General features: G+C 38.8%; 2 protein-coding genes across 7 annotated transcripts in view; one reads left to right on the top strand and one right to left on the bottom strand.

The window, feature by feature from the left end:
* Positions 1 to 4: 4 nt before the first annotated feature.
* Positions 5 to 2,013, top strand: LOC122421246 (zinc finger protein 404; the record flags this gene model as incomplete). Its single annotated transcript, XM_043437119.1, has 1 exon — positions 5 to 2,013. A coding segment is annotated over one exon (942 nt), but the record flags the coding sequence as incomplete, so codon positions are not given.
* Positions 2,014 to 8,855: 6,842 nt separating this feature from the next.
* ZNF283 (zinc finger protein 283) overlaps positions 8,856 to 25,533 on the bottom strand; it is a 33,146-nt gene continuing 16,468 nt past the window's right edge. Inside the window, exons 1-5 of one of the 6 annotated variants that reach the window (XM_043435273.1) lie at positions 24,743 to 24,899; positions 22,645 to 22,710; positions 21,922 to 22,009; positions 19,823 to 19,949; positions 8,856 to 10,577 (exon numbers count right to left, since the gene is read on the bottom strand). In XM_043435273.1, coding sequence (XP_043291208.1) covers positions 8,863 to 10,577; positions 19,823 to 19,949; positions 21,922 to 22,009; positions 22,645 to 22,658 — 1,944 coding nt within the window. In that variant the 5' untranslated portion in view covers positions 22,659 to 22,710; positions 24,743 to 24,899 and the 3' untranslated portion in view covers positions 8,856 to 8,862. Of the gene's footprint in view, positions 10,578 to 19,822; positions 19,950 to 21,921; positions 22,010 to 22,644; positions 22,711 to 24,631; positions 24,706 to 24,742; positions 24,900 to 25,533 lie in introns of those variants that run through there. The other 5 variants (XM_043435274.1, XM_043435276.1, XM_043435279.1 and 2 more) reach the window with 5 other exon arrangements.

Below are 25,533 nucleotides of genomic sequence, written 5' to 3'. Positions count from 1 at the left end.
GGGTTTGAAACCCTACAAATGTAAGGAATGTGGGGAAACTTTTAGGTTGTACCGAGATATGTGTCTCCATCAGAAAATTCATCATGGTGTGAAACCTTATATCTGTAAGCAATGTGGAAAGGCCTTTGGTCATCGTTCAAGTCTCTATCAACACAAGAAAATTCATTCTGATGAGAAACCATATAAATGTAAACAGTGTGGAAAGGCCTTTGTTCGCAGCTATCTACTTACTGAACATCAAAGAAGTCATACTGGTGAAAAGCCTCATGAATGTAAGGAATGTGGAAAGGCCTTTAGTAGGGGCTCAAGCCTTCTTAAACATAAAAGGATTCATAGTAGTGAGAAACACTATGATTGTAAGGAATGTGGGAAGGCCTTCTGTAGAGGCTCTCAACTTACACAACATCAGAGAATTCATACTGGTGAGAAGCCCCATGAATGTAAAGAATGTGGGAAGACTTTTAAGCTCCATTCTTACCTTATTCAACATCAGATCATTCACAGTGACTTGAAACCATATGAATGTAAACAGTGTGGGAAAGCCTTCAGTCGTGTCGGAGACCTTAAAACACATGAGTCAATTCATGCTGGGGAGAAACCTTATGAATGTAAGGAATGTGGAAAAACCTTTAGACTTAATTCTCAACTAATTTATCATCAGACAGTCCATACTGGCTTGAAACCATATATATGTAAAGAATGTAAGAAGGCCTTCCGTTCTATATCAGGTCTTTCTCAACATAAGAGAATTCATACTGGTGAAAAACCTTATGAATGTAAGGAATGTGGTAAGGCCTTTAATCGCAGTGAGCGACTTATTCAGCATCAGAGAATTCATACTGGTATGAAGCCGCATAAATGTAAGGAATGTGGGAAGGCCTTTACTCGTTGCTCTCAACTTACTCAACATCAAAGATTTCACGTTGGTGAGAAACTCGTAATGTAATGAAAGTCAGAAAGCCTTTAGCCTTGACACATCCTTTAATATTATCACTTTTCTACCACCTAACTATGTTATGCTAAAGATTATTATTTAACATAAATATAAATGCTTGGAAGGGTGTCTGGCTCAGAGTATTTGCTTACTATTAATAATCATTCTTTAATGATAATTACTAGTATTGTTATAAATTCACATGGAAGGAAGACCCTATGAGCATTTTAAAAATCTATCATCACTCATCCATATTTCACGTCAGAGCATTAATTTTGCACAAAATCCCATAGAGTGTATTAAACAGGAAATTTTTTTATTCAGAGCTCATCCCCCCTGAAGATGAATAATGGGAAGAAACCCTATGCCTTTGTTGAATGTTGAGTGTATAGCTGTTGAAAAATTACAAAATGGCTTGAAGAAATTTTCTTACCGTAATTTCTGTAATACAGGTGACAGACAATTCACATTCTCTACAATTCATGGAAATTAGAGATTAACAGTTGGGTAGCCAAAAGAGAGGCAAAGTTTTCCTCAAGTATTTGAAAAATTTCACATTTACCTGAATGGTACAATGGTATAATGAAGGTTTGTTTGCCTTCCACCTAGAGTCAGTGTATTGCCACTCTCTCTCTCTCTCTAAGAATGTATATATATTCACATTTATCATATTTATAACATACTGAACATATATACATATATATGTTATATACTATATGTAGTATATCGTAGTGCTGTGCTTTTTGGGTAAATGTTTCAGGTATCACTTCACTTCTAAAAAAAATCAACATACAACTCAAAAATACAACTCCTAGATTTAAAGATTATCTTCTACATGACTGTTAGGCCATTGTCACCTAAAAGACATTAATACTAGACCTATAATGTTGTATAATCAGTCCGTTTACAGATTTCTCCAATTATTTAAGAAATGTCTTTCAAAAGTGTTTGCTTTTTCTAAAAGCTCGAAACAAACTAAGCTCATATATTTTATGATTATGGCAGTTGAGGCTGTTTTGGTCAAGAACTTATCATCTACCTATTTTGTGAGTTAAACTCTTTGAAGACTCAGGAGAAGTAACCCATGTAATGTTGCCCGTTCTAGATTTGTGCTAATTTTTCTTCAGATGGGCTTGTTTCTCTAACCTTCACATTTACTGTGAACATTATGTCTAGAGGCTTGACTAGGTATCAGATTAAACATTTTTGACAAGATAACTTCATAGACAATATTGTGTACTCAATATTTTGTCAAATAACAGGGGGCACATAAGTGAAGCTATGTTTAATCTCCTGATTCATGTATTGACCACCAGCTCTCTGCATTGCATCAGTTTTTTTTTTTTTTGCAGTTAAGAAGTAGTAATCCATAAAGTCACATCAGCACTCCACTTGGAAATTTAAAGTCTTTTGTATTTTAAAGAAATTAAGACCAAAAAGCTCTAATCTTTTTTATTTACTCATATATTTACTTTTTCACATGATCTTCATTCCTTCCCAGTGATCTAAATTTCCATTATCAATTCCCTTCAGCTTGAAGAACTTAATTTCTTGGAGTACATGTCTGCTAATGACAAATTTCTGAATGTTGAGCTTTAAGCCAACTACAGAGGATGAGATGGCTGGATGGCATCACTGACTCGATGGGCATGAGTTTGAGTGAACTCCAGGAGTTGGTGGATAGGGAGGCCTGGCATGCTGCGATTCATGGGGTCGCAAAGAGTCGGACATGACTGAGCGACTGAACTGAACTGAATGACAAATTTTAATTGTTTCTTTTACTGAAATGCCTTTGTTCTTTATGGATTCTTTTCTTTGCTACTGAATTCTGCGTCTTGTTTTATATTTTTCTGCTTCATTTCTGAAGACAAGTCATTTTTGTCTTCATGCTTCCAAGATTTTCTCATTACCTTCAGTTTTCAGCTGTTTAAGTATGATGTGCCTCAGTATGGTTTTGTGTTAATCCTTTTTGGATTAACAGGGTTGATTTCCTTTGGGATTGAGTGGCTTGATCTTGTTGTCCAAGAGACTCTCAAGAGTCTTCTCCAGTACCAAAGTTCAAAGGCATCAATTCTTTGGCACTTAGTCTTCTTTATGGTCCAACTTTCACATCCATAAATGACTACTGGAAAAACCACAGCTTTGACTATACAGACCTTTGTTGGCAAAGTGTATATGTATCATCACCTATTAATTCTGTTTCTCTGGAGAACCCAGACTAATGCACACACACACACACAAAATCTCAGCTATGCTGGGGCTCAGCAATTATGCCATCCACTGAATGTAACCTATGGAAGTTGTTTGAAGGAACTCTTAGGGGAAGGGATCCAGCCAAATGATACTTAAATTACAACTAAGCTTTCAGGGAAAGGGAAATGAAGTGCACATCCAAGAGTGATGCTCCCGCACCTCTGACCTTCCAGTTCCTCTTAAAGTCTCCAAGCACTTTCTCTTCTTGGTGTTGGTTCACAAACTCAGGAGTTTCCAGGTGAAATTCAAAACTGACCCATGTACACGGAGGGCAACAGAATAGGCAGACCACTCCAAATTGGTAGGTGGCAGTGTAAATAAGCAAGGGAACTTATGTAGGAGGCTTATCTTGGACAGCTGCAAGCTGTTTACAGAGAAGCCTTAGCTGAGTTCAGTCACATTTACTGTCCAGATGGTCTCAACAACACATTAGCATCTCAAGGCTGCATCCTTGAAATGGCTCCTGGTGTGAGAACATTGGGCAGACTGCACATTCCAAAGAAGGGGGTAGGGAGGAGTCTCCAATTGCCAGGGTCCAGCTTTCAGGTCAACCAGTGGTCACCTCCTTTTGATGACCTCTTCCAATAGCCTCCATCTTTTAAAAGGCTGTCAGTGGGACCCTGCACAGCCTTTCGTTAGAGCACCTCCCAGTCCAGCACTAACGTCCAAATAATACTCATTTGGAGGAGTTCCATGTTGTGAGACAAGCCCACAAAGTAGAAACACCTGTTTATCTGCCCATACCTTTTATTTCTTTGTCAAATTGTGTTCACATGGTGGGGGTCACATTTTCAGGAAGTCTATATGAAAGAGAAACTTCTTTAACTTTGGATATTACAAAGCATCTTAATGTACAGAATTCTGACACATTTTCTCTCTTTTTCTTGTAATCTTCTCCACAACTATTCATAACTATTCATGGACTGCGTGCTGCAGCCCATGGGGTCACAAAGAGTCAGACATGACTGAGTGACTGAACTGAACTGATTCATAAACAGACATATTAGTGACAATCATTCTGCCACAAGTCATAAGACTCAATTTGTTGTTTAGTCACTAAGTTGTGTCTAACTCTTCTGCAAACCCATGGGCTGTAGCCTGCCATGCCCCTCTGTCCGTGGGATTTCCCAGGCAAGAACACTGGAGTAGGTAGCCATTCCCTTCTCCAGGGGATCTTCCCAACCCAGGGATTGAAACTGCATCTCTTGCATTGGCAGGCAGATTCTTTACCACTGAGCCACCAAGGGAGACTCAATTTAAGCCATATTAATACATGATAATTTACTATTTTAAAAGAAATTGATGTAAATTTATAAATTCATTTGGCAACTATGAGCATAGTTATAGGAAAGGTTTATATTTTTCTATTGGCTGACATCATGGAGATATACTATCTTTGAAATGATTAACTATTGCTCAGCTACCCACATAAGGTAATATAAGGAAGCCACCTATGTTGTTATGAGCCTGGTAGCTTATACTGTTTTCCCACAATTCTTCCTTTACCATCTGCCCTTGGCATGGTTCACCCCTGCCTCTGTTAATGTTGGGCTTGTCCACTTGACTTGTCTAATCAATAGAATGTGAGCTGATCAGGACGGTTGTACAGACTTTAAAGATGCTTTGGCTCAGCATTTTGTGCTTCTGCCATGGACCATGAAAAGAACGTGCCCAAGAATCTGCTGGCCAAAATGAGACATCAGAAACAGAAGGGGAGAATAACCTTTTTAACCATGTGAGTTATTTCAAAAATCACCCCCTTCTGAGAAGGCAACTGGAGGTTGCTCCACAGGAGCAAGCAGAAAACTAGAAACTCAATGTAGGAGAGAAGTGAAAAGAATCTCTAATGTGATGGTGGTGGAGATCACAGTATCTCTCACGTCAGGCACAAAGGGCAACCAGCCCAGAATGGATCATATTATATGACTCAATATACTTCCTCATTGCTTCATTTTGGTTCTTTTAATTTCTGATGAATGTATCCTAACTGTGTTAAACAACTAAAACTCATGGATCATACTTGGAGCTGGAGATGCAAAGACAAAGCTGATTCCATCGTAGCCATCAACCAGCTCCCTGTCTAGTGGAGGATAAATGCACACACGATGGCCCAGGTCAAATCCTGTCCTATAAATTGTGCAGATACTTTGTGAAACTGTACACACCTAATGCATCCAATGATGTATGAGCAAGGAGCGAAGAGATACTGAAAAATTCATATAGCCAACAGACAATCAGAAAACTGGAAATGTGAACCACAATCATTACAATCAGGTACCACTGTATACCTATCACAGTAGCAAAATATGTACATATATTTTTTAACTGATGATGCCACATATTGTCAAGGATACAAACACACACTGCTGTTGGGAGTGCCAGCTGGTATATTTGTTTGGAAGTCTATTAATATGTAGGAGAACTAAACTTATTAAAGCTGAACATGGACATACCCATAAACAAACTCAAGCAATTCTACTTCACAGTATACACAGAAAGAAATGTATATACTCTGAAAGACACGGCTAATTATAACAGTCCTATAAGGCACTCTGACTTCCCAACATGGTATCTTCCAGAACACATGCTGAAAGATTTTCAGTTAGGGACTATTTTGGAATACTCTTTTTATGTGGATCTTGGCTGGTACTATGAAGATTCCTTAAAGGAACTGTGCTGGATATTTAGTGAAATTGTTGTGTCCTAAGTAGAAATTCAAAGACAAGAAAATCAACAGATTAAACTAGAAAAAGTGATTAAGGACCTCCAATTCAAAACAAAACAACCCAATAGAGTCATGCAATTTTAAGGAACAGGTAATCGCAATACAAAAACAAAAAAATACATTCTAAAAGAAAATCATCATATAGTCTTACTCACAAGATGTAAAAATTCTAAATAAAATAGTAGTAAGTGAAATCAAGTAGGGAATCCAAAACACACACACACACACCCACACACACACACACACCCACCCACCCACCCACCCACCCACCCACCCACCCAATGGCTAACCTGAGTACACCTAGAAACAGGAAGAAGTCAAAGAGTCTGTCAGTATAAATAATTATCACAGTATAACAAATTAAATACAACTGCAGGAAGAGATAATAAAATGGCATTTGATAAAACTCAGGAGCCATGCCTACTTAGACACAACAAAGATATTTACTCATAAGAGAAAACATTAGAAGGCAACTGAGAGTACGATACTGTCATCTTGTCATAGCTAAACAATCAGACTCAGTGACTGTAATTTCCAACTTTATCATCTCTTAGTTATGGTTGCGCCTCCCAATGCAGTTTCACACCCTCAAGATGTTAATAAGTCATGAGAATTGGTATTTCCATAGTGAAGTTTGAGATAACACCAACTTAAACACAGTTGAACCATTTTCTTCACTACTCTTTAGCCTTTTGATAAGCTGATAAGGTACTTTAGGTAGTTCCTTAAGAGGGTATTTTAGAAGATGCTGCTTCATAAGCTTCTTTAATCAGAGAATTAATTTCCTTTGTTTCTCAAGTACTATTAAGCACCGGTGACTTCCGAGACCTACAATTTGAAATGGTAGGATAAGGTGCTATCACCATATCTCCTAGTTAACATGCAAATATGGTACCCCGGAGGAGTAAAATTCTAACTGGTGATGATATATTCTATTAAAACACTCAAAGTATTCTGCTTTGTGTTACATTTGATTATTACAATTATGTGGAATAATGCTGTCAACCACTAGACCATAAACGACTGAACAGAGATACCATGGATGGCCTATCTGCAAAAATGGACATAGAGGTGAGGTGCAGATTAAAACAATGACCAAGATGAACCACAGACATTTGTCAGTGCAGTTCTGATGTAACTGATTTTTGGAAATCAGTCATTTTTAAAGAGTCAAATTCTGAGTATATAAACATTCTTTTATTTCATCATAACTAATATGCTTTCATGCTGGCACTAAATCAAAACAGCCACCGAGATGAAAATGAAAAGTCACCAATTTTGAGATGCATTCTGATTTACAAATATTAAATTCTTCTTAGAATTAAGTCATTGTGTGTAATTTCCTACTCTAAAAGTCACACAAACCTTAAGATGAACTATCAGAATGAATTAAACTTATACTGATTCTTTTTTTTTTTTGGTCAGTTAGCCTATATTTCCATTTAAACCAGAAAGTTTTGGGCTTGAATATTCCATAAAAACTATTTTCTACTGTGCAATCTTACATCTGGATTCTGCTTATTGGTGTTTTACTTAAAAATTTTGCATTTACCTGGGTCAGGAAGTTCCCCTGGAGGAGGGCATGGCAACCCATTCCAATATTCTTGCCTGGAGAATATCCATAGACAGAGGAGCCTGTTGGGCTATAGTCCACGAGTTCACAAAGAGTTGGACATGACTGAAGCAACTGAACACATATGCAGGCAAATTCAATTAATCTAGCTTTTGCTTTTTGGAGGCTATCTCCATTTAGTTTCGTTACTAGATATATATGTTATCCAGATGAGATAGCAAAAAAATTTTTTTTCCTCTTGAAATTGATACCTAAGAAGATGACAATTTCCAACTATTGTTTCTAAAAAAGAGATCTTGGAGCAATTTTTTTCAGTCTTTTTCTTTGCTTATTGATCCAAATATGTTTAAATACATTGTGTTGCCTTAAATTTAAAAAAAAAAAAAAAAAACCTCTGTATCTCTAATTATATCTCTTTTCTTATTAATGATTCTACAATGTTGCAAACTTTCTTGATTTTTCCTTATTCAGATTTACCAAAGTCTGATGAAGTATACATCATATTTATCTTATGAAGTATTAAGTATTCTGCTATCCTAATCATTGTCCGACAAGTGAAGAATTTCATATTCTAATTAAGTTACTTTGTGACTTGTCTCCTGTTTTAAAAAGTATGAATGTTGTCTCTCAACTTATAGAGGGAAGGACAAACTTTTCATTTTAAATTTCCAATCATTCATTGACTGATACTTTTTTTTTTTTTTTTTGACTGATACTTTTGTAAAATATAATGATAATGTTATGGCAATATCAAATTTCTATAAAAGTTTCCAAACATTTACTCTCACTTTCTGCATTTATCTCATGATTGACAGGCAATGATTTTATAGACTGGCAAAACGTCTCTGGACAATAGTTGGAGTCGCAGTTGTCTAAAGGCCTTCCTACAATTCTAATTCAAATGACTTCTCATTAGGATGAATTCCCTGATGTATTTTAAGATGTTTACCATGATTACAAGTCTTCCCATACTCCTTAAATTCACAGAATTTCACAGCAGTATGAATTCTCTGATATACAAGAACCAAATTAAATTTAGAATCTTCCCATATGCCTTAAAGAGTTTCTGATGAGCATAATTTTTCCAACACTTATGAGACTTTGTACTATGAATTAAAGATCTTAAAAAAATAAAGATCTTTACATATTTCCTACAATTAAATGGCTTCACGTCAGTACAGATGTTCAAGATCATACAGAAGTCGAAAGGCCTTTTCTTAGTCCTCATTTTCAAAATATTTCTCACTAATATGAATTTTCTGATATCAATTATCCATACACAGTTTAGGGTTTTGCACATTCCCTACATTCAAAAGGTTTCTCAAGAGTAAGACTTCTCACATTAAGTTGTCTATACATACACAAAAACACATTCTTTCACATTTCTTCAGTCATAGTTTCACCAGCATCAACTGCCCCATTTGAATAGGCTGTCCATATAAAGGCTTCCCCACACTCTTTATATTTGTAGGGTTTATCATTATTATTAATTCTTTTATGTTGAACATGGCTTGCACCACAAGTAAAGGTCTTCCCAAATTCCTTACATTGATGAGGTTTCTCACCAGTATGAAATCTCTGATGAACACTAAGTTGATAGTCACTATCAAAGGCCTTCCCACAGTCTCTACATTCATAGTATTTCTCACCAGTATGAACTCTCTCATGTTTAACAAGGCTTGAACCCCAACTAAAGGCCTTCCCGCATTCCTTACATTTAAAAGGTTTCTCACCTGTATGGATTTTCTGATGTTGAGTAAGGTGATAGCCACGACTAAAGGTCTTTCCACATTCTTTACATTCATAGGGTTTCTCACCAGTATGGATTCTCTCATGTTGAACCAGACTTGAGCCACAATTAAAGGCCTTCCCACATGCCTTACATTTATAGGGTTTCTCACCAGTATGAAATATCTGATGTCGAGTAAGTTGATAGCCACTACCAAAGGTTTTTCCACATTCTTTACATTCATAAGATTTCTCACCAGAATGAACTCTCTCGTGTTTAACAAGGCTTGAACCCCAACTGAAGGCCTTCCCACATTCCTTACATTCAAAAGGTTTCTCACCCGTATGGATTTTCTGATGTTGAGTAAGGTGATAGCCACGACTAAAGGCCTTTCCACATGCTTTACATTCATAGGGTTTCTCACCAGTATGGATTCTCTCATGTTGAACCAGACTCGAGCCACAATTAAAGGTCTTCCCACATTCCTTACATTCGTAGGGTTTCTTGCCAGTATGAAATATCTGATGTCGAGTAAGTTGATAGCCCCAACAAAAAGCCCTTCCACAAATTTTACATACATAAGGTTTCTTACCAGTATGGATTTTATGATGCTGAGTAAGTTGATAGCCACGACTGAAGGCCTTCCCACATTCTTTACATTTATAAGGTTTCTCACCTGTATGAATTATCTCATGTTTAGCAAGGCTTGAGCCCCAAAAAAAGGCCTTCCCACATTCTTTACATTCATAAGATTTCACACCAATATGAATTTTCTGATGTTGAGTAAGGTGATAGCCACGACTAAAGGCCTTCCCACATTCTTTACATTCATAGGGTTTCTCACCAGTATGAATTCTCTCATGTTTAACAAGGCTTGATCCCCAACTAAAGGTCTTCCCACATTCCCTACATTCATAAGGTTTCTCACCAGTATGAAATCTCTGATGCACAGTGAGTTGATAGGCACTTAAAAAGTCCTTCCCACATTCTTTACATTCAAAATGTTTTTTAGCCATATGAATTCTCTCATGTTGAACAAGTTTTGAGCCATGACTGTAAGCCTTCCCACATTCCTTACAAATGTAGGGTTTTTCTCGATTAGGAGTTCTTTGATGTGCAATAAGAGATTCGTGCTTTTTGTAAGTGGGCATTTTTTCATAGCTGATTATCACTTGACTGAAGAATCTCTCTTGGTGTCCCTGGAGCCCCTTGAATCTGCTCTTACACTTCCAGTTATTTTTGAAAATGGATGCCTCAAGCTTAATGGTTTTATTTCTTTCCTTTATCTTCCACTGGGAAAAATTTATTTCAAAAATGTCCTTTTTTGAAAATGTATTTTTTGTCTCATATGTCGACTCCAAATCTGAAAGAAAACAAGAAAACCACATTTTATTCCCTTTACCAGAAAAAAAATCCTTTATACTAGAAGTAAAGACAAATTGAAAATAATACTCATAAGTGAACTAAATCAGGAGATTTAGTGAATTCCTAAGCACAAGCCTCTCTCCTGCCGGAGCCTGCCGGCAAACGAACTGGTCAAGAACGCAATTACCAGAGTACCTAGGAAAAATAAGACTCAGAAAGAGAAAGATGGGGCTGAGAGGGACGGAGTCCGCTTGCGTCTACTCCGCCAACTTTATTGAAGAATACCACGCCTATATATACGCTAACAGGAGTTACTAAGAATAGATCGAGGGTTTGCATACGTGCAGAGCTACAGATGTTTTAAATTCCCACACTCAAGATCAGTAAAGCGTTAATTACCCTAGCGCCCAACATGATTAAGATCATTAGAACATTAGATAGAAAACAGGCTTCATCAATAGAACATTAGATGGAAAACAGGTTTCAGGCATGATGAGCTTATCAGCACCAGAAAAACAGGCAAAAAGGTCACCGGTGTGTTTTTTCCCCGAAGGAGACAAATGCCAGTCTATACTTTAACAAGAAGGGGTGGCAGGACAAAGAGAGACCTTTTGATCTCTCTTAGGGCCGTAAGGGGCCTGTACATTCAGGCCGGCTCCCTGCACTCTCCTGTCCAACAATAAATTCAGCTGTGATTTTTCAACTCTTGTGATCTCATCATGTTCTTTTTTTTTTTTGGCCTTTTTAAAAAGTTTATTTAAAAAAAAGCAATAAAATTTATTTTTTATTAAAGGATAATTGCTTTACAGAATTTTGTTGTTTTCTGTCATCATCATGTTCTGATTTGACAGTTTTCTGGAGGATTCCACAAGGGTCATTTTAACAAGTTCCTCATCATCTTCCTTGGTAAATAGTCTCTTAAACTAAAATGTGCCTTTCCACTAATCAAGTCACTGGGCAAGGATATTACGATCTGAATTCAGGGCTGCTAAAGTGAGTGGAATTTGTGGTTCAAGGTTTATCAAAGGAGAAGCCATGCAAAGGAGCCCCAGGAACCTATGTTGGGGTTCTCCCTTGAATCTGTAACCAAATGTTATGCATTTACAAGGTGCCTGGGACATTGACTAAAATCGGAGATTCTAGAGGTTGCACACTGGAAGTCAACCCAATTCAAATGGAAAGACCTCAATGAACACTCCCAAGCATTTATTTTGAGGCCTCTCAAAAACCATATATTGAAAGTAAGAACCATACTCTGAGGCAATGGTTCTCAAACTTTTTGGTCTCAGTAGACTCTTATACTCTTCAATATTGGTGAATCCCTTGCTTGCGCATGCGTAAGTATATCTGCAATACAAAGTATACAAATCTAGTGTTTTTGCCTATTAGTGATTGTTTAATACCTTGGTAAGCTAATAAATGGTGGATGAATACTGTGGAAATGATTGTGGGAAGTAATTTTAATCAAGAATAATTGGGCACAGGCCTAAACTGCATTGACTATTGCTATTTTATTTAATAATTTCTTATTGTTTTGTATACAATAACATTTGGGTGTAAAGACTGTGTGTATATCCAAAAGGAAGCCAGTATTTAAACTGACCAACCTAATATTACAATTACTTTGAGATGACCAAATGTAAACTAAAAGGAGTGCACTTATGTACAACTTAGCCTCAATAAGTAGTTCAACAAATTTGAATTGAACTTGAATTATAATTACTTGGTATTTGAATGTTTTGTTTAAGGCTCAACAGTGATAGTAAATGAACAGAAGTTTAACTTCTTTTTAGATGTTTTTTAAAAAAAAAGCATTAAGGACCCAAAAGAGCTTTTGTTTATGTAGGTTATATCTTTTGAAATTAACCATATTAGAAATTAAAACTGAGAAATTTAAAGTTATTAATTTATTTAAAAATGATAAATCATTAATGTTAAATAACACATTTTGTGAAAAGTAATATTTGGAATAAAAATTCCAAAACAAAAAATTAATGAATACCTTCTTAAAATATTTTGTAAGTCTCTTTAATATCTGGCTTAACAGAAGACAACAGGATTCTTTTGCATTCAAATTGTGGCAATGCTATTTTGGTTGAAGAAATAGCACTGAAGAAAACAGCATATGAAGAAAATCCAGCCTCTAACAGATATATAATTATAAAATAGCAGAATATTCTATGAGCTTGTTTAGGTAATAGTGGATGCTATTCTTTGATACAGTAAAACATGAGAAGTGATGGTTTCTTAAAAGGTTAGTTCCAAGGTGGAGTATGCAACCATACCCATGAACTTTTCATACTATGTTACAGAATCCATTGCACTTTGGATGATTTTCTTTTATCCATGCATAATTCTGTAATATCATGCACTGGTCATTTGAAAAATACTGGCTCACTGAATTCTGCAGATATTTGAAATGCTGACATATTTCATTACATAATATCGAAAAAAAACATAAGTTAAAAATATATCTACCTCATCAGAAAAATATTTATTGGGAAGCTGTAAAGCTCAAAATTCCCAAAGAAAGGCAAGGCCAAAGAATGCTCCAACTACCGCACAACTGCACTCATCTCACACGCTAGTAAAGTAATGCTCAAAATTCTCCAAGCCAGGCTTCAGCAATACATGAACCGTGAACTTCCAGATGTTCAAGCTGGTTTTAGAAAAGGCAGAGGAACCAGAGATCAAATTGGATCTGTTGAAACCAGAGATCCGTTGGATCACAGAAAAAGCAAGAGAGTTCCAGAAAAACATCTATTTCTGCTTTATTGACTATGCCAAAGCCTTTGACTGTGTGGATCACAATAAACTGTGGAAAATTCTTAAAGAGATGGGAATACCAGACCATCTGACCTGTCTCTTGAAAAACCTGTATGCAGGTGAGGAAGCAACTGTTAGCACTGGACATGGAACAACAGACTGGTCCCAAATAGGTAAGGAGTATGTCAAGGCTGTATATTGTCACCCTACTTATTTAACTTATATGCAGAGTACATCATGAGAAACGCTGGGCTGGAAGAAGCACAAGCTGGAATCAAGATTGCAGGGAGAAATATCAATAACCTCAGATATGCTGACGACACCACCCTTATGGCAGAAAGTGGAGAAGAACTAAAAAGCCTCTTGATGAAAGTGAAAGAGGAGAGTGAAAAAGTTGGCTTAAAGCTCAACATTCAGAAAACTAAGATCATGGCATCTGGTCCCATCACTTCATGCGTAATAGACGGGGAAACAGTGGAAACAGTGTCAGACTTTATTATTTTGGGCTCCAAAATCACTGCAGATGGTGATTGCAGCCATGAAATTAAAAGACGCTTACTCCTTGGAAGGAAAGTTATGACCAACCTGGATAGCATATTTAAAAGCAGAGACATTACTTTGCCAACAAAGGTCCATCTAGTCAAGGCTATGGTTTTTCCAGTAGTCATGTATGGATGTGAGAGTTGTGAAGAAAACTAAACGCTGAAGAATTGATGCTTTTGAACTGTGGTGTTGGAGAAGACTCTTGAGAGTCCCTTGGACTGCATGGAGATCCAACCAGTCCATCCTAAAGGAGATCAGTCCTGGGTGTTCATTGGAAGGACTGATGCTGAAGCTGAAACTCCAATACTTTGGCCACCTCATGCGAAGAGTTGACTCACTGGAAAAGACCCTAATGCTGGGAAGGATTAGGGGCAGGTGGAGAAGGGGATGACAGATGATGAGATGGCTGGATGGCATCACTGACTCGATGGACATGGGTTTGGGTAGACTCCGGGAGTTTGTGATGGACAGGGAGGCCTGGCATGCTGCGATTCATGGGGTCACAAAAAGTTGGACACGACTGAGCAACTGAACTGAATTGAAAGCTCAAAATAATGGATATAAGCTTCACACAATTCTAATTTTTACTTGAAAGTTTAAATTTTATCATTGGCAATAAATAATCTTAGTTGTTCTTTAAGTGACATGCTCATTTAGAAGAAAATGTTTCCAACTACTCAAGCCTTCAACCATAGTCTGCCTGTCAGTCATTCTTTCAAGGAAAGAAAAAGAAGGGTGTTCCATGAAAAAAGCAGCTAGTTTAACTCATAATTCAAACAACGACACAGGCAGTTTCCTGCAAGGTAACCACTACACTTCAGTATACAGCAGAAGAGCTTAATGAAGACTTTCCATCTCATCACACAGAATATTTTCAAAATGCATCCTCAAGGATCAGGATTTAATAAAATGAGGCCCAGAGCAGGATCTGAAGGTCAGCCAGCATAAGGATGGTCACAATGTAAAAGGGTTGTCTCATGTCAGGAGTCAGAATGCAAGCAAGGTTAGGACAAATGTTCATGTGCTTAGTGACTTGCATGGGTTGTCACAGCCCAAGTGGGATAGAAAGGCAATCACACGGTCAAGGTGGTGGTGGTAGTGATGACAGAAGACTGCTTAGTCACAGAAAGTTTGATCAAATAAGTACAATCATCCCTTGGCATCTTGGGGGATTGGTTCCAGAACCCACCTCAGGTACCCAAGGATGCAAAGTCCCACAGTTGGCCCTCCTTTTCCATGGATGTAGAACCTGTGGAAACGGAGAGTCAACTGTATATTTCTTGAAAAAAATCTGCATATAAGTGGACTGGCATGGTTCAAACCCATGTTGTTCAAGGGTCAACTATAAATACATTAAGAATAATGGAACCCAGGTTTTTCATTGTCAGAAAAGGGAATTAGAAATATGGAAGGTACATAAGCTGAAATGAAAGCTGTAGTGTTGAAAAGGAACTGGAGACATCTGTGTGAACTCATAGTATAGATGTAAAAGTGTGTACATATATGCATGCGTGCATATAAACATATTCTCTCCCTACTCTGTTCACTGAGAGGCCCTAGGGAAAGCCATTTCCCAGCAGCAATGAGCAAATCTAGCACTCAGATTCTGGCTTCTAAATACCATACTCAACTAAAAGGAACCAAGGCACCTTGAAGAAAAGGCTGACTTTAGGGCTGGCGTTATGTCAGAAAATAAGGAGATGCTCTAAGTGTGATGGAGACATGCCAAAGGACACAGAAGCTACTATTTAGAGGGTTCCCATGGATCACATCTGGGAACAGATCATATATTTTGAGCTTCAAAATAAATAATGGGAAGAAGAAATTACAACCTGCTGACTAGAAATCCAACATATGAATAAACTGAAAGTTTGAAGAGGAATACAATATTTAATAGCCTCAAAGTTCCTCCTGATAAAAGCCTCATTAAAGGGGTTAATTTCCTTATAATAGCCAGGACATGGAAGCAACCTAGATGCCCATCAGCAGATGAATGGATAAGGAAGCTGTGGTACATATACACCATGGAATATTACTCAGCTGTTAAAAAGAATTCATTTGAACCAGTCCTAATGAGATGGATGAAACTGGAGCCCCTTATACAGAGTGAAGTAAGCCAGAAAGATAAAGAACATTACAGCATACTAACACATATATATGGAATTTAGAAAGATGGTAACGATAACCCTATATGCAAAACAGAAAAAGAGACACAGAAATACAGAACAGACTTTTGAACTCTGTGGGAGAATATGAGGGTGGGATATTTCAAAAGAACAGCATGTATACTATCTATGGTGAAACAGATCACCAGCCCAGGTGGGATGCATGAGACAAGTGCTCGGGCCTGGTGCACTGGGAAGACCCAGAGGAATCGGGTGGAGAGGGAGGTGGGAGGGGGGATCGGGATGGGGAATACGTGTAAATCTATGGCTGACTCATATCAATGTATGACAAAACCCACTGAAATGTTGTGAAGTAATTAGCCTCCAACTAATAAAAAAAAAAAGGGGGGGGGTTAATTTCCAAAATACACTAACAGCTCATACAACTTAGTATCAATAAAGATAAACAACCCAATTAAAAAATGGGCACAAGACTTAGATAGACATTTCTCCAAAGATAGCCAACAAGCACATGAAAAAATGCTCTACATCACTAATTACTACAGAAATGCACAACAAAACTGCACTGAGGCACCCCTTCATACCAGTCAGAATGGCCATCATAAAAGTCTGTAAGTAATAAATGCTGGAGAGACTATGGAGAAAAGGGAACCCTCATACACGGTGGGAATGTAAAATGGTACAGTCACTATGGAGAACAAAAACAGAAGTTCCTTAAAAACACTAAAAATAGAGCAATTATTATTATCCAGTAATCCCATTCCTGGGCATATATCTTGAAAAGACAAAAACTGTAATTCAAAAAGATACATGCACCCCATGTTCATAGCAGCATTATTTATAATAGCCAAGACATGGAAACAACCCAAATGCCCATCAACAGACAACTGGTTTAAGAGGATATGATATATATACACACAGTGAATATTACTCAGCCATTTGCAGCAACATGGATGGCTCTAGAGAACATCATACTAAGTGAAGTAAGTCAAACAGAGGAAGACAAATATTATATGACATCACTTATATGTGGAATCTAAGAAATAATACAAATGAATCTATATACAAAATGGAAACAGACTCAGAGACATAGAAAAGAAACTTATGGTTACCAAAGGGGAAAGTCAGAGGAGGAAGAAATTAAGAGTATGGGATTAACAAAACTACTATATACAGAATAGAAAAGCAACAAGCACTTACTGTATAGCACAGGGAACTATAGTCAATATCTTATAATAACCTATAATGGAATACAATCTGAAATATATATATATATACACACACACATATATGTATAACTGAATCACTTTGCTATATACTTGAAACATAATATTGTAAATTTTTACTCAAGAAATAAGGAATGTAAATCAAGAAAAGAAGAATGAGTTGTTTCAGACTGAAACTAAACAATCCAAATTCCTAAGAAAACAACAACACAACTGTATATTAATCTAACCCGTGCTTATCTCTGGGACCCAATTTCTTAGTACACACTCCTTTACTAACTCTACCCTTCTTAGATTTCTTCCAATAAAGTTCCTTACCACCTTCAGGGCCTTTGCCCTTCAGTTCATTGTGAGTGAAATGTTCCTCCCCCAGGTATTCATATAACCTGATCCTAGACGTCACATTTCTATTCACAAAAGCTTTCCCTGACCCCCTTATCTGAATTAGCTGTATCAGTTCCCATCATTTTCTGTTCTCTTATGCTGCCTGCCTCTCATGAACAACATGTTTCATTACATGATACTATTTATCTATTTATTTACTTATTTATGTTCCTCCCCAATGACACAAAGTACACAAGAATGAGCAAGTTATCAATCTTGTTCCTGATGGTATTAATAGTGCCCAGTATGCAGCCTGGCTAGGAGTAGTAACTCCAAATATGTGCTGAATTGATGAACGAGTATGTATATTCATTCACATACACAAATGCAAAACAGCTGTAAAATAGCTATATCCAACATATAAGTAAAATAGTTCCAATGGGAACAAAAACCTCACTGAAATGGAAGGAAATAGGAGAAACAAAGAGTCTCAGAAATGAGATCAAGATGAAGTTCCCCTGGTAGCTCAAACTGAGATCTCTATCTTCTCCCAGGTGTCAGGCCTTCACTCCACAGGCCTTGGTCCTTCATAAGGACCTTCCAAACACCATCCCAGCTGTTCCCTTTCTCTCTTGTGTAACCTGTGAGGTTGTTCCCCGGGCTGATGGCTCCCTCCTGCCTTTGCCTTCCTGGGATCTAACTTCTTGCACCTCCTCACATCCCCAACAATTATCCAGGGCTCTTCTCCTTGCTCCAATAATGCTGCTATATATGGCTTAGAAATGGAGTGTCTGCTTGCAGGAAAAGAAATCTCAAATGGTTTGAGAGATTTGTTTTTTTGTGTTTTTTTTAATTATAAGTGCAAAACATTTGGTTAAATTTGCAATAAAGGTAAAAATAATATTGATAAAGACTCCAGAGAAGAGAGAAACAGTGGGAATGAAGAACATGAGATCATATAAAGTAGATAAATGATCTTGTTTTAGGCTCATTCAGGTTCTACCTCTTTTGAGCAAACAGAACACGTAACAGTGGTTTTAAAACACAGATTCTAGAGCCAGACTTCTTAGGTTCAACTGTTGCCACTGTATCCCCACAAGCTGTGTGACCTTGGGAGGTCATTTAAACTGTATGTGCCTCGGTAATCTCATCATAAAAAGGGTTAAAAATAGTACCTACCTCATGGGGATGTTGTAAAAGTTAAAAACATTCATGTATTTGCTCTGCTTAGTACAGGGCCTGGTTTTTAGTAAGCATAATGTTAACTATTAATGTTATTATTGTTACTGTTATTATTTTGCTAAGGTGAAAACAAGTTTTGTGAGACATTTCTAGGATTTAACTCAGTGTAGGATTTAACTTTGTAAAGTGCAAAGTTCAGATTGTAATTTTCAACTTCAAATATGTTGGAAGTAAAGGAACATGTTCACTTAGTATGCAATGAATTTCTGTTCATTCAGTCCACCACTCTATTAAAGTAGAGAGGTTCTTCTGAAAGCCACAGTGTATCAGGATTTTGTTTCTAGCTGTACTTCCTATATGTGGGTCAGAATATAACAAAGGGGAGCAATTCTTGAAGGTGAATAAAAAATCACTAGGGGACTATGAGTAAATACAGATGCTAGAGTAGGACCTGACAAGCTGCAATTTCTAACCAACCCTGGAAGAAGCTGATGATAGGTGTTTGTGTAACACTTAAAAATAAAAAAGTTAAAACCCCACGTCAACCAAATCATGGCTTCTAATCACTGAGAGAACAATCCACATTATTCCCCGAAACCAACACCACAGCCTATCACCTGGGCTCTGTCTGTCTCCCTCACTCACTAATGGGTACTCCCTCTTTCACAAACTCTGTTCTGGCCTTTCTATGGTCCCTCACATAAAAGAACCACACTATGACTAGCAAGGACAGAGATCACCTGTAGAAATGCTGACGTTAAACACAGTATGAAATCTGGTTTCTCTGACAGTAGTTATGAAATAAACATATGCCCCATAATACAAATCCAGCTCCTTGGTCACTGAAGAGAGGCCACTGCAGAAAAGGCCAGAGGAGGGTTGAAGCTTCCTGAGGGATGGGCTGATCAAGGTGCTCAATGAACCCATTTCTAAGCCAATGAATACCAAAACATTATTTTGAGAACGTGAAGGGAGAAATTCACCTGGTTTCTTCAAAAACAGCCCTATAGTTCCCAGTGGAGAAAGCTGATGTTGCAGATAGAAGAGTCTAAATTATTTCAGGCATATGACCTTACCCAGTGAGACCAAGTTGCTGTAGTTCTCCAACATCACATCCACATACAAGTCCCTCTGAGCAGGGTCCAGGAATTCCCACTCCTCCTGAGAGAAGTCAATGGCCACATCCCTGAATGTCACCAAGCCCTAAAACCAAAAACCCACTCATTACTTGTGAAATTAAAGAAATTGAAAGAGGAGTATGAAGGATAACCTATAAGAAGAGAAAAATATAGCAACCAAGTCAGCTGAAAGCCTGTGAAACAGATGGGTAGGAAAAAGTAAGGAAATTAATATGATTAAAGCAGAGTGTCTACACGTTCGAGAAGAAGCCTGTTATCGCAGAAAGAACTTCCTGTATACTGTGAGATAACTCAGCTGTCCAGACCTGTCTGATATGCACAAAATAATCCCAGTTTCTCCTCTATTAAATAAAAAGTGTGTTGGGGGAAGGGACAGGGGTGCTTATGGGTCTGTATACATACATACAACCTGCTATGTGCCCACTTCATAAATTTATATATAGGAATTGCTACACCATCTTGTTCCTTTAAAAAAACATGAAAAAAAAACACCTTTTTCCCCAAATGTACTATAAAATCTATTATTTTAGAAAAATGATTTCCATTAAATGAAGGATTACCATTAAACCTCAAGTGAATCATTCTGTTAGATCATAGGCATTTTCCTTTTTCTTCTTATAACATATTTTTACTGAAGTATAGTTGATTTATAATATTGTGCTAGTTTCAGGTATATAGCACAGGGATTTCAGATTCTTTTCCCTTATAGGTAATTATAAAATATTGAGTACAGTTCCCTGTGGTTAGCATTTTTTTCTTATTGTGATGAATTGAGTACATAAAACATTATTAGATGCAATTCAGTTCATCATATAAGATTAATAACTATTGTACATTTAGGGTGAACAAAACTTTTAAAGATTTTCTTAATTCCAGGAGTCTGTTATCATCCAGTATTTAAGAATCTGGATCCTCTTCTTATTTGGTACCATCAACCATCCATCGCTTAACAATTCCTTGTTCTCAAGTTGGAAGATACGGATAGAAGACATGACACAGATGTCACAACCTGGTCAGTAGCAAAATGGACTTTGACACTGGTGTTTATTGAGAAGGGAATCCCTGGAAAGAACCACTCACTTCCCACTCTAATCCTGCAAGTTTGCAAAACATGTGATCTCATACAAACTGAAGCTGAAACTAAGAAATCTCAAATTCTATCTTATGTTTCTGGAAAACTCAGGTCTGTGTAGAAGTTCCAAGTTTTCCTGTGTGATCCAAAGGAACCCTCATCACTAACTCATCACACCACAGACTTGTCATGGGAATGAGAAACCCTAATAAGAGAAACAGGGCAGCCCTGGCTGAACAAATATGGAAGTAATAACAAAAGGCAAGAACTAAGACAGCCTTATATGGATCTGTGCCAGTTAAACACCAAAGCTCTACCAAAGAATACACAATTGAAACTCTTCCCATGGGTGACCATTCAGCTGGCTAAGGGCAGAGTACCCTGACCTGCTTCTTTGATAGCTGCATATTAGCCTGAAAAAGGAAAACTATTGGGGGAACGTTATCCTTTTTTTTTTCCTAGATAGAACATGAATTAATCAGCATCTTGGCTTGCAAAAGGAAAACTGTTGCTTTCTAAAAGTCTGAAGTCTTTCATCCTCTCCTCTATTCCTCCTCTTGTATGAATCCTCTTCGTGCCTTTGAAAGATGATGAACTCAACCTACTGTTGGCTCTCCTAGTATATAAATAAAAGCAAGCTGATTGTTCAGTATATTTCTTTGTGTTATTCTTCGACAGATGCTCAAATATTTCCCTTAGAGGACTCCATCCCTTCACTGCTTTTGATGGAAGACTGAGCCACAGGAGATGTTGAGTCATGTGGTTGATGAATACAATGGCGCTGACTGGAAATGGCACAGAGGGCAGATGCTGGGCTATTTGGCATCACGGTTTACTGGAACAGGAAAAACTGAGAAGGAGGTTCAAGGAGGGGGTACTGTTAAGTAGAAAGCTTTAGGGTAATTCAGGAAAAGATCCACATGACCTAAACATCACAACATGTCAAGGAGAAAGACCAACTTACGTCAGTCATGGTTCTAGAATCCCAGGAACTAATTAGTGCTCCATAGGGTTCCTCTATTGGTGAAGCACAGAGTCCAGAAAAGACAGAGCTGCAGAAGGAAAAAGAAGCTTTAGTCCAGGTATGCTGAAGTGAGCCTGTCCTGACTTAAACAACTGAATAAAAAGACATCAAAATAATAAGAATGATTAACTCTACAGGATATAATTTTAACTTCCTTCTCTATACATTTCCTGGATTGGTGAATGTTTTGCAACAAACCTGCGTTAACTCTGTAATCAGAAAAATAAAAGTGAAAGTTGATCAGCTGTGTCCAATTCTTTGCGACCCCATGGACTATAGTCTGCCAGGCTCCTCTGTCCATGGAATTCTCCAGTCATGAATACTGGAGTGGGTATCTGTTCCCTTCTCCAGGGGATCTTCCCAACCCAGGTCTCCCACATTGCAGGCAGATTCTTTCCCATCTGAGCCACCAGGGAAGCCCAAGAATACTGGAGTGAGTAGCCTATCCCTTCTCCAGGAAGTTTCCTGACCCAGGAGTCAAACTGGGGTCTCCTGAATTGCAAGTGGATTCTTTACCAGCTGAGCTACTAGGGAAGCCCAATCAGAAAAATAAAGATATTTCCAAATGTAAAAAATTGAGTGATAAGGAATTCAGTCATGAAGAAAACTGAACCAACAGGCCCAACACTGAAAATCAGTGGGTCTGAAACAAATGACATCTACCAGCTCCTCAACATTTTGTAGCTGTAGCTCGCTATACAGTGAGACACTTTCACTGTCAAGATTCTCCTGTGAATAAACACAAATTATTTTTTTTCCTTCAAAGTCAGGGCAAGGAAATCTACGCACATAAACACAACAATATTTCCTACAGAGTAGATACTTAACAAGTGTGGCTACACCACTCTCATTCTTCACTGGTCAATTTAAAACATTTGGATATAATTCTTGAAAAATGTCTCCCAATGCATCTGAGGATTTGAACAATTTGCCATGTGAACAGATGGCTACTGACTGAGGAGAAGGACAATAGGGGGTCTCTGGGGAGAGAGCTGCATCAGCATAGTGGGTCATTCACCAGAAGGTCCAGGAGAGACACTTCAGTTCAGTTCAGTCACTCAGTTGTGTCTGACTCTTTGCAACTCCATGAATCGCAGCACGCCAGGTCTCCCTGTCCATCACAAACTCCCGGAGTTTACTCAAACTCATGTCCATCAAGTCGGTGATGCCATCCAGCCATCTCATCCTCTCTCATCCCCTTCTCCTCCTGCCCCCAATCCCTCCAAGCATCAGGGTCTTTTCCAATGAGTCAACTCTTCGCATGAGGTGGCCAAAGTATTAGAGTTTCAGCTTCAGCATCAGTCCTACCAATGAACACCCAGGACTGATCTCCTTTAGGATGGACTGGTTGGATCTCCATGCAGTCCAAGGGACTCTCAAGAGTCTTCTCCAACACCACAGTTCAAAAGCATCAATTTTTCGGTGCTCAGCTTTCTTCACCGTCCAACTCTCACATCCATACATGACCACTGGAAAAACCATAGCCTTGACTAGACGGACTTTTGTTGGCAAAGTAATGTCTCTGCTTTTTAATATGCTATCTGGGTTGGTCATAACTTTCCTTCCAAGGAGTAAGCGTCTTTAATTTCATGGCTGCAATCACCATCTGCAGTGATTTTGGAGCCCCCCAAAATAAAGTCTGACACTGTTTCAGAGACACTACTAATGGAGATATCTAAAGTCAAGGAAAACAGAAATTCTCACGATTTAAAAACAAAGATGGGACTTCCCTGGCAGTCCAGTGATTAGGACTTCGCCTTCCAATCCAGGGAGTGCAGCTCGATCCCTCCGGCCGAAAAACCAAAACATATAACAGGAGCAACGTTGTAACAAATTCAATAAAGACTTAAAAAAGAGACGCAGAGAGAGAGATAAGAAACAAAGGGAACTATGAATTAAAAAAAGAAAGACAAATTCACCTGAACCTGGATTTCTAAATATGCAACAATTCTTTCCTACTCCTCAGGGTCGTCTCAGAAACCGAGCAGCACCGGGGGTGGGGGAGGAGGTGGGGGAGAGGGGGTCGGTAGGGGCGGCGGGAAGGGATGAGAAGAAATGGTGAGACACCAGAATTCCTTGGAACACAGATAGACCTAACTAAAAACAAACAAAACACTCTCCGGGGTTACATCTGCCGTCGTCCACACACAAACAAACGGCATTAAAGGGGAAGCTGCAACTCAGCTGAGAGCAATTCTTGGGGACAGAGGTCTGGCTGCAATGGTGCTGACACATAAAGTTGGCCCCGCAAAGAGGAATCCTACACGTCTTCCCAGGAGACTGTGATGAGGACGCTTCCAGATGTAAAACTGTAAAATCCTCATCTCAAGACTCGACCTGTGTCTTCTTGCCGGAAACACACATTCTAGGGCTTAACACAGGACTTCTTTTCTTGGGGTCACTTAACTCAGGCAGCGACTAAGAGAGTCTAGAGGGAACCCAGAGCGTCCCGCCAAAGCAAACCACACGTACTAACAAGGCCACGCACCTCGTCACTTTGTCACACAGTCCCAATCTCGCACACTGTTAGGGAGACACACTCTGGCTCTGTCACGCCGTCTGTCACACACCATTTTTCTCAGACTCTCGCTCACACACAGACTTGAGGCTCCGGACACCACCCAACCTGTCAGCCGCCGGGCCTTCTCACCTCGAGCGCCTCCCTCCCTCACTGCCGTTTCTGACAGGGCGCTAGAGAAGTCCGCTGAGCCCTCCCACCCTCACCGGGAGCTGACCACTTCCTCCAACGCGTCCAACTCACCGCACAGAGTCCAAAAATCTCGGAGACACCGGAAAGGGACCCACAGACTGAGATTAGTTTAGGCCCAGAAGTTCATGGGAAATAAGAGTCGGAAAATCCTCTGAGGCTCTAGCCCAGCACTTCGAAGCGCTCTCGGCAAACTCGCCCCGCCCGGAGAGGATTTGTGCCGAAAGACTTCTGGGAAATGTAGTCCGGGGCCAGCCCCCCGGAAGATGGGAACCTGGACCTTCATCCCAGCATGCAACTTGGCTCCGCCTGTCACAGGCGCTTTTTCTAAAGCCAATCTGAATTTCTGGTCTTTGCCGGAGAGAGTAGTTCCGAGTATTGGCCGAACCTAGTGGCCTCATTGTCTTTGGCGTGGCTGAGGGAAAGTTAAGAAGTTGTCAGTGAAGGTCGAGGAAGGCATTCTCAAGTCCAGGGCAGGTGGAGATGGGGGTTATGGTAGCTTACCTTGAACGATGTCGGATTTGTGATCTCCGAAAAGATTTAATTTCAGGACCAGGGACCAGGCTTGATCACTCAAGAGCTTTTGTGTAGTGGAGTTTTAATAAAGTATGAAAAAGGACAGAGAAAGCTTCTGACATAGACATCAGAAGGGGGATGGAGAGTGCCCCCCTCGCTAGGGAGTTATATACTTTTTAAATTGGTTATTACCATAAATCAAAAGAATGTCTCAAGGTTGTAAAGGTCTTATTAGACCCACTCCCACAATTTACATTTTAAGATGACAGGATTAGTTCAGTTCAGTTCAGTGGCTCAGCTGTGTCCGACTCTTTGTGACCCCATGGACT

The sequence above is a fragment of the Cervus canadensis genome, chromosome 18 (genome assembly GCF_019320065.1).
Source record: "Cervus canadensis isolate Bull #8, Minnesota chromosome 18, ASM1932006v1, whole genome shotgun sequence".
Lineage (NCBI taxonomy): Eukaryota > Metazoa > Chordata > Mammalia > Artiodactyla > Cervidae > Cervus > Cervus canadensis.
Note: the sequence above shows the minus strand (reverse complement) of the source record. Positions and strands in the feature narration are given on the sequence as shown.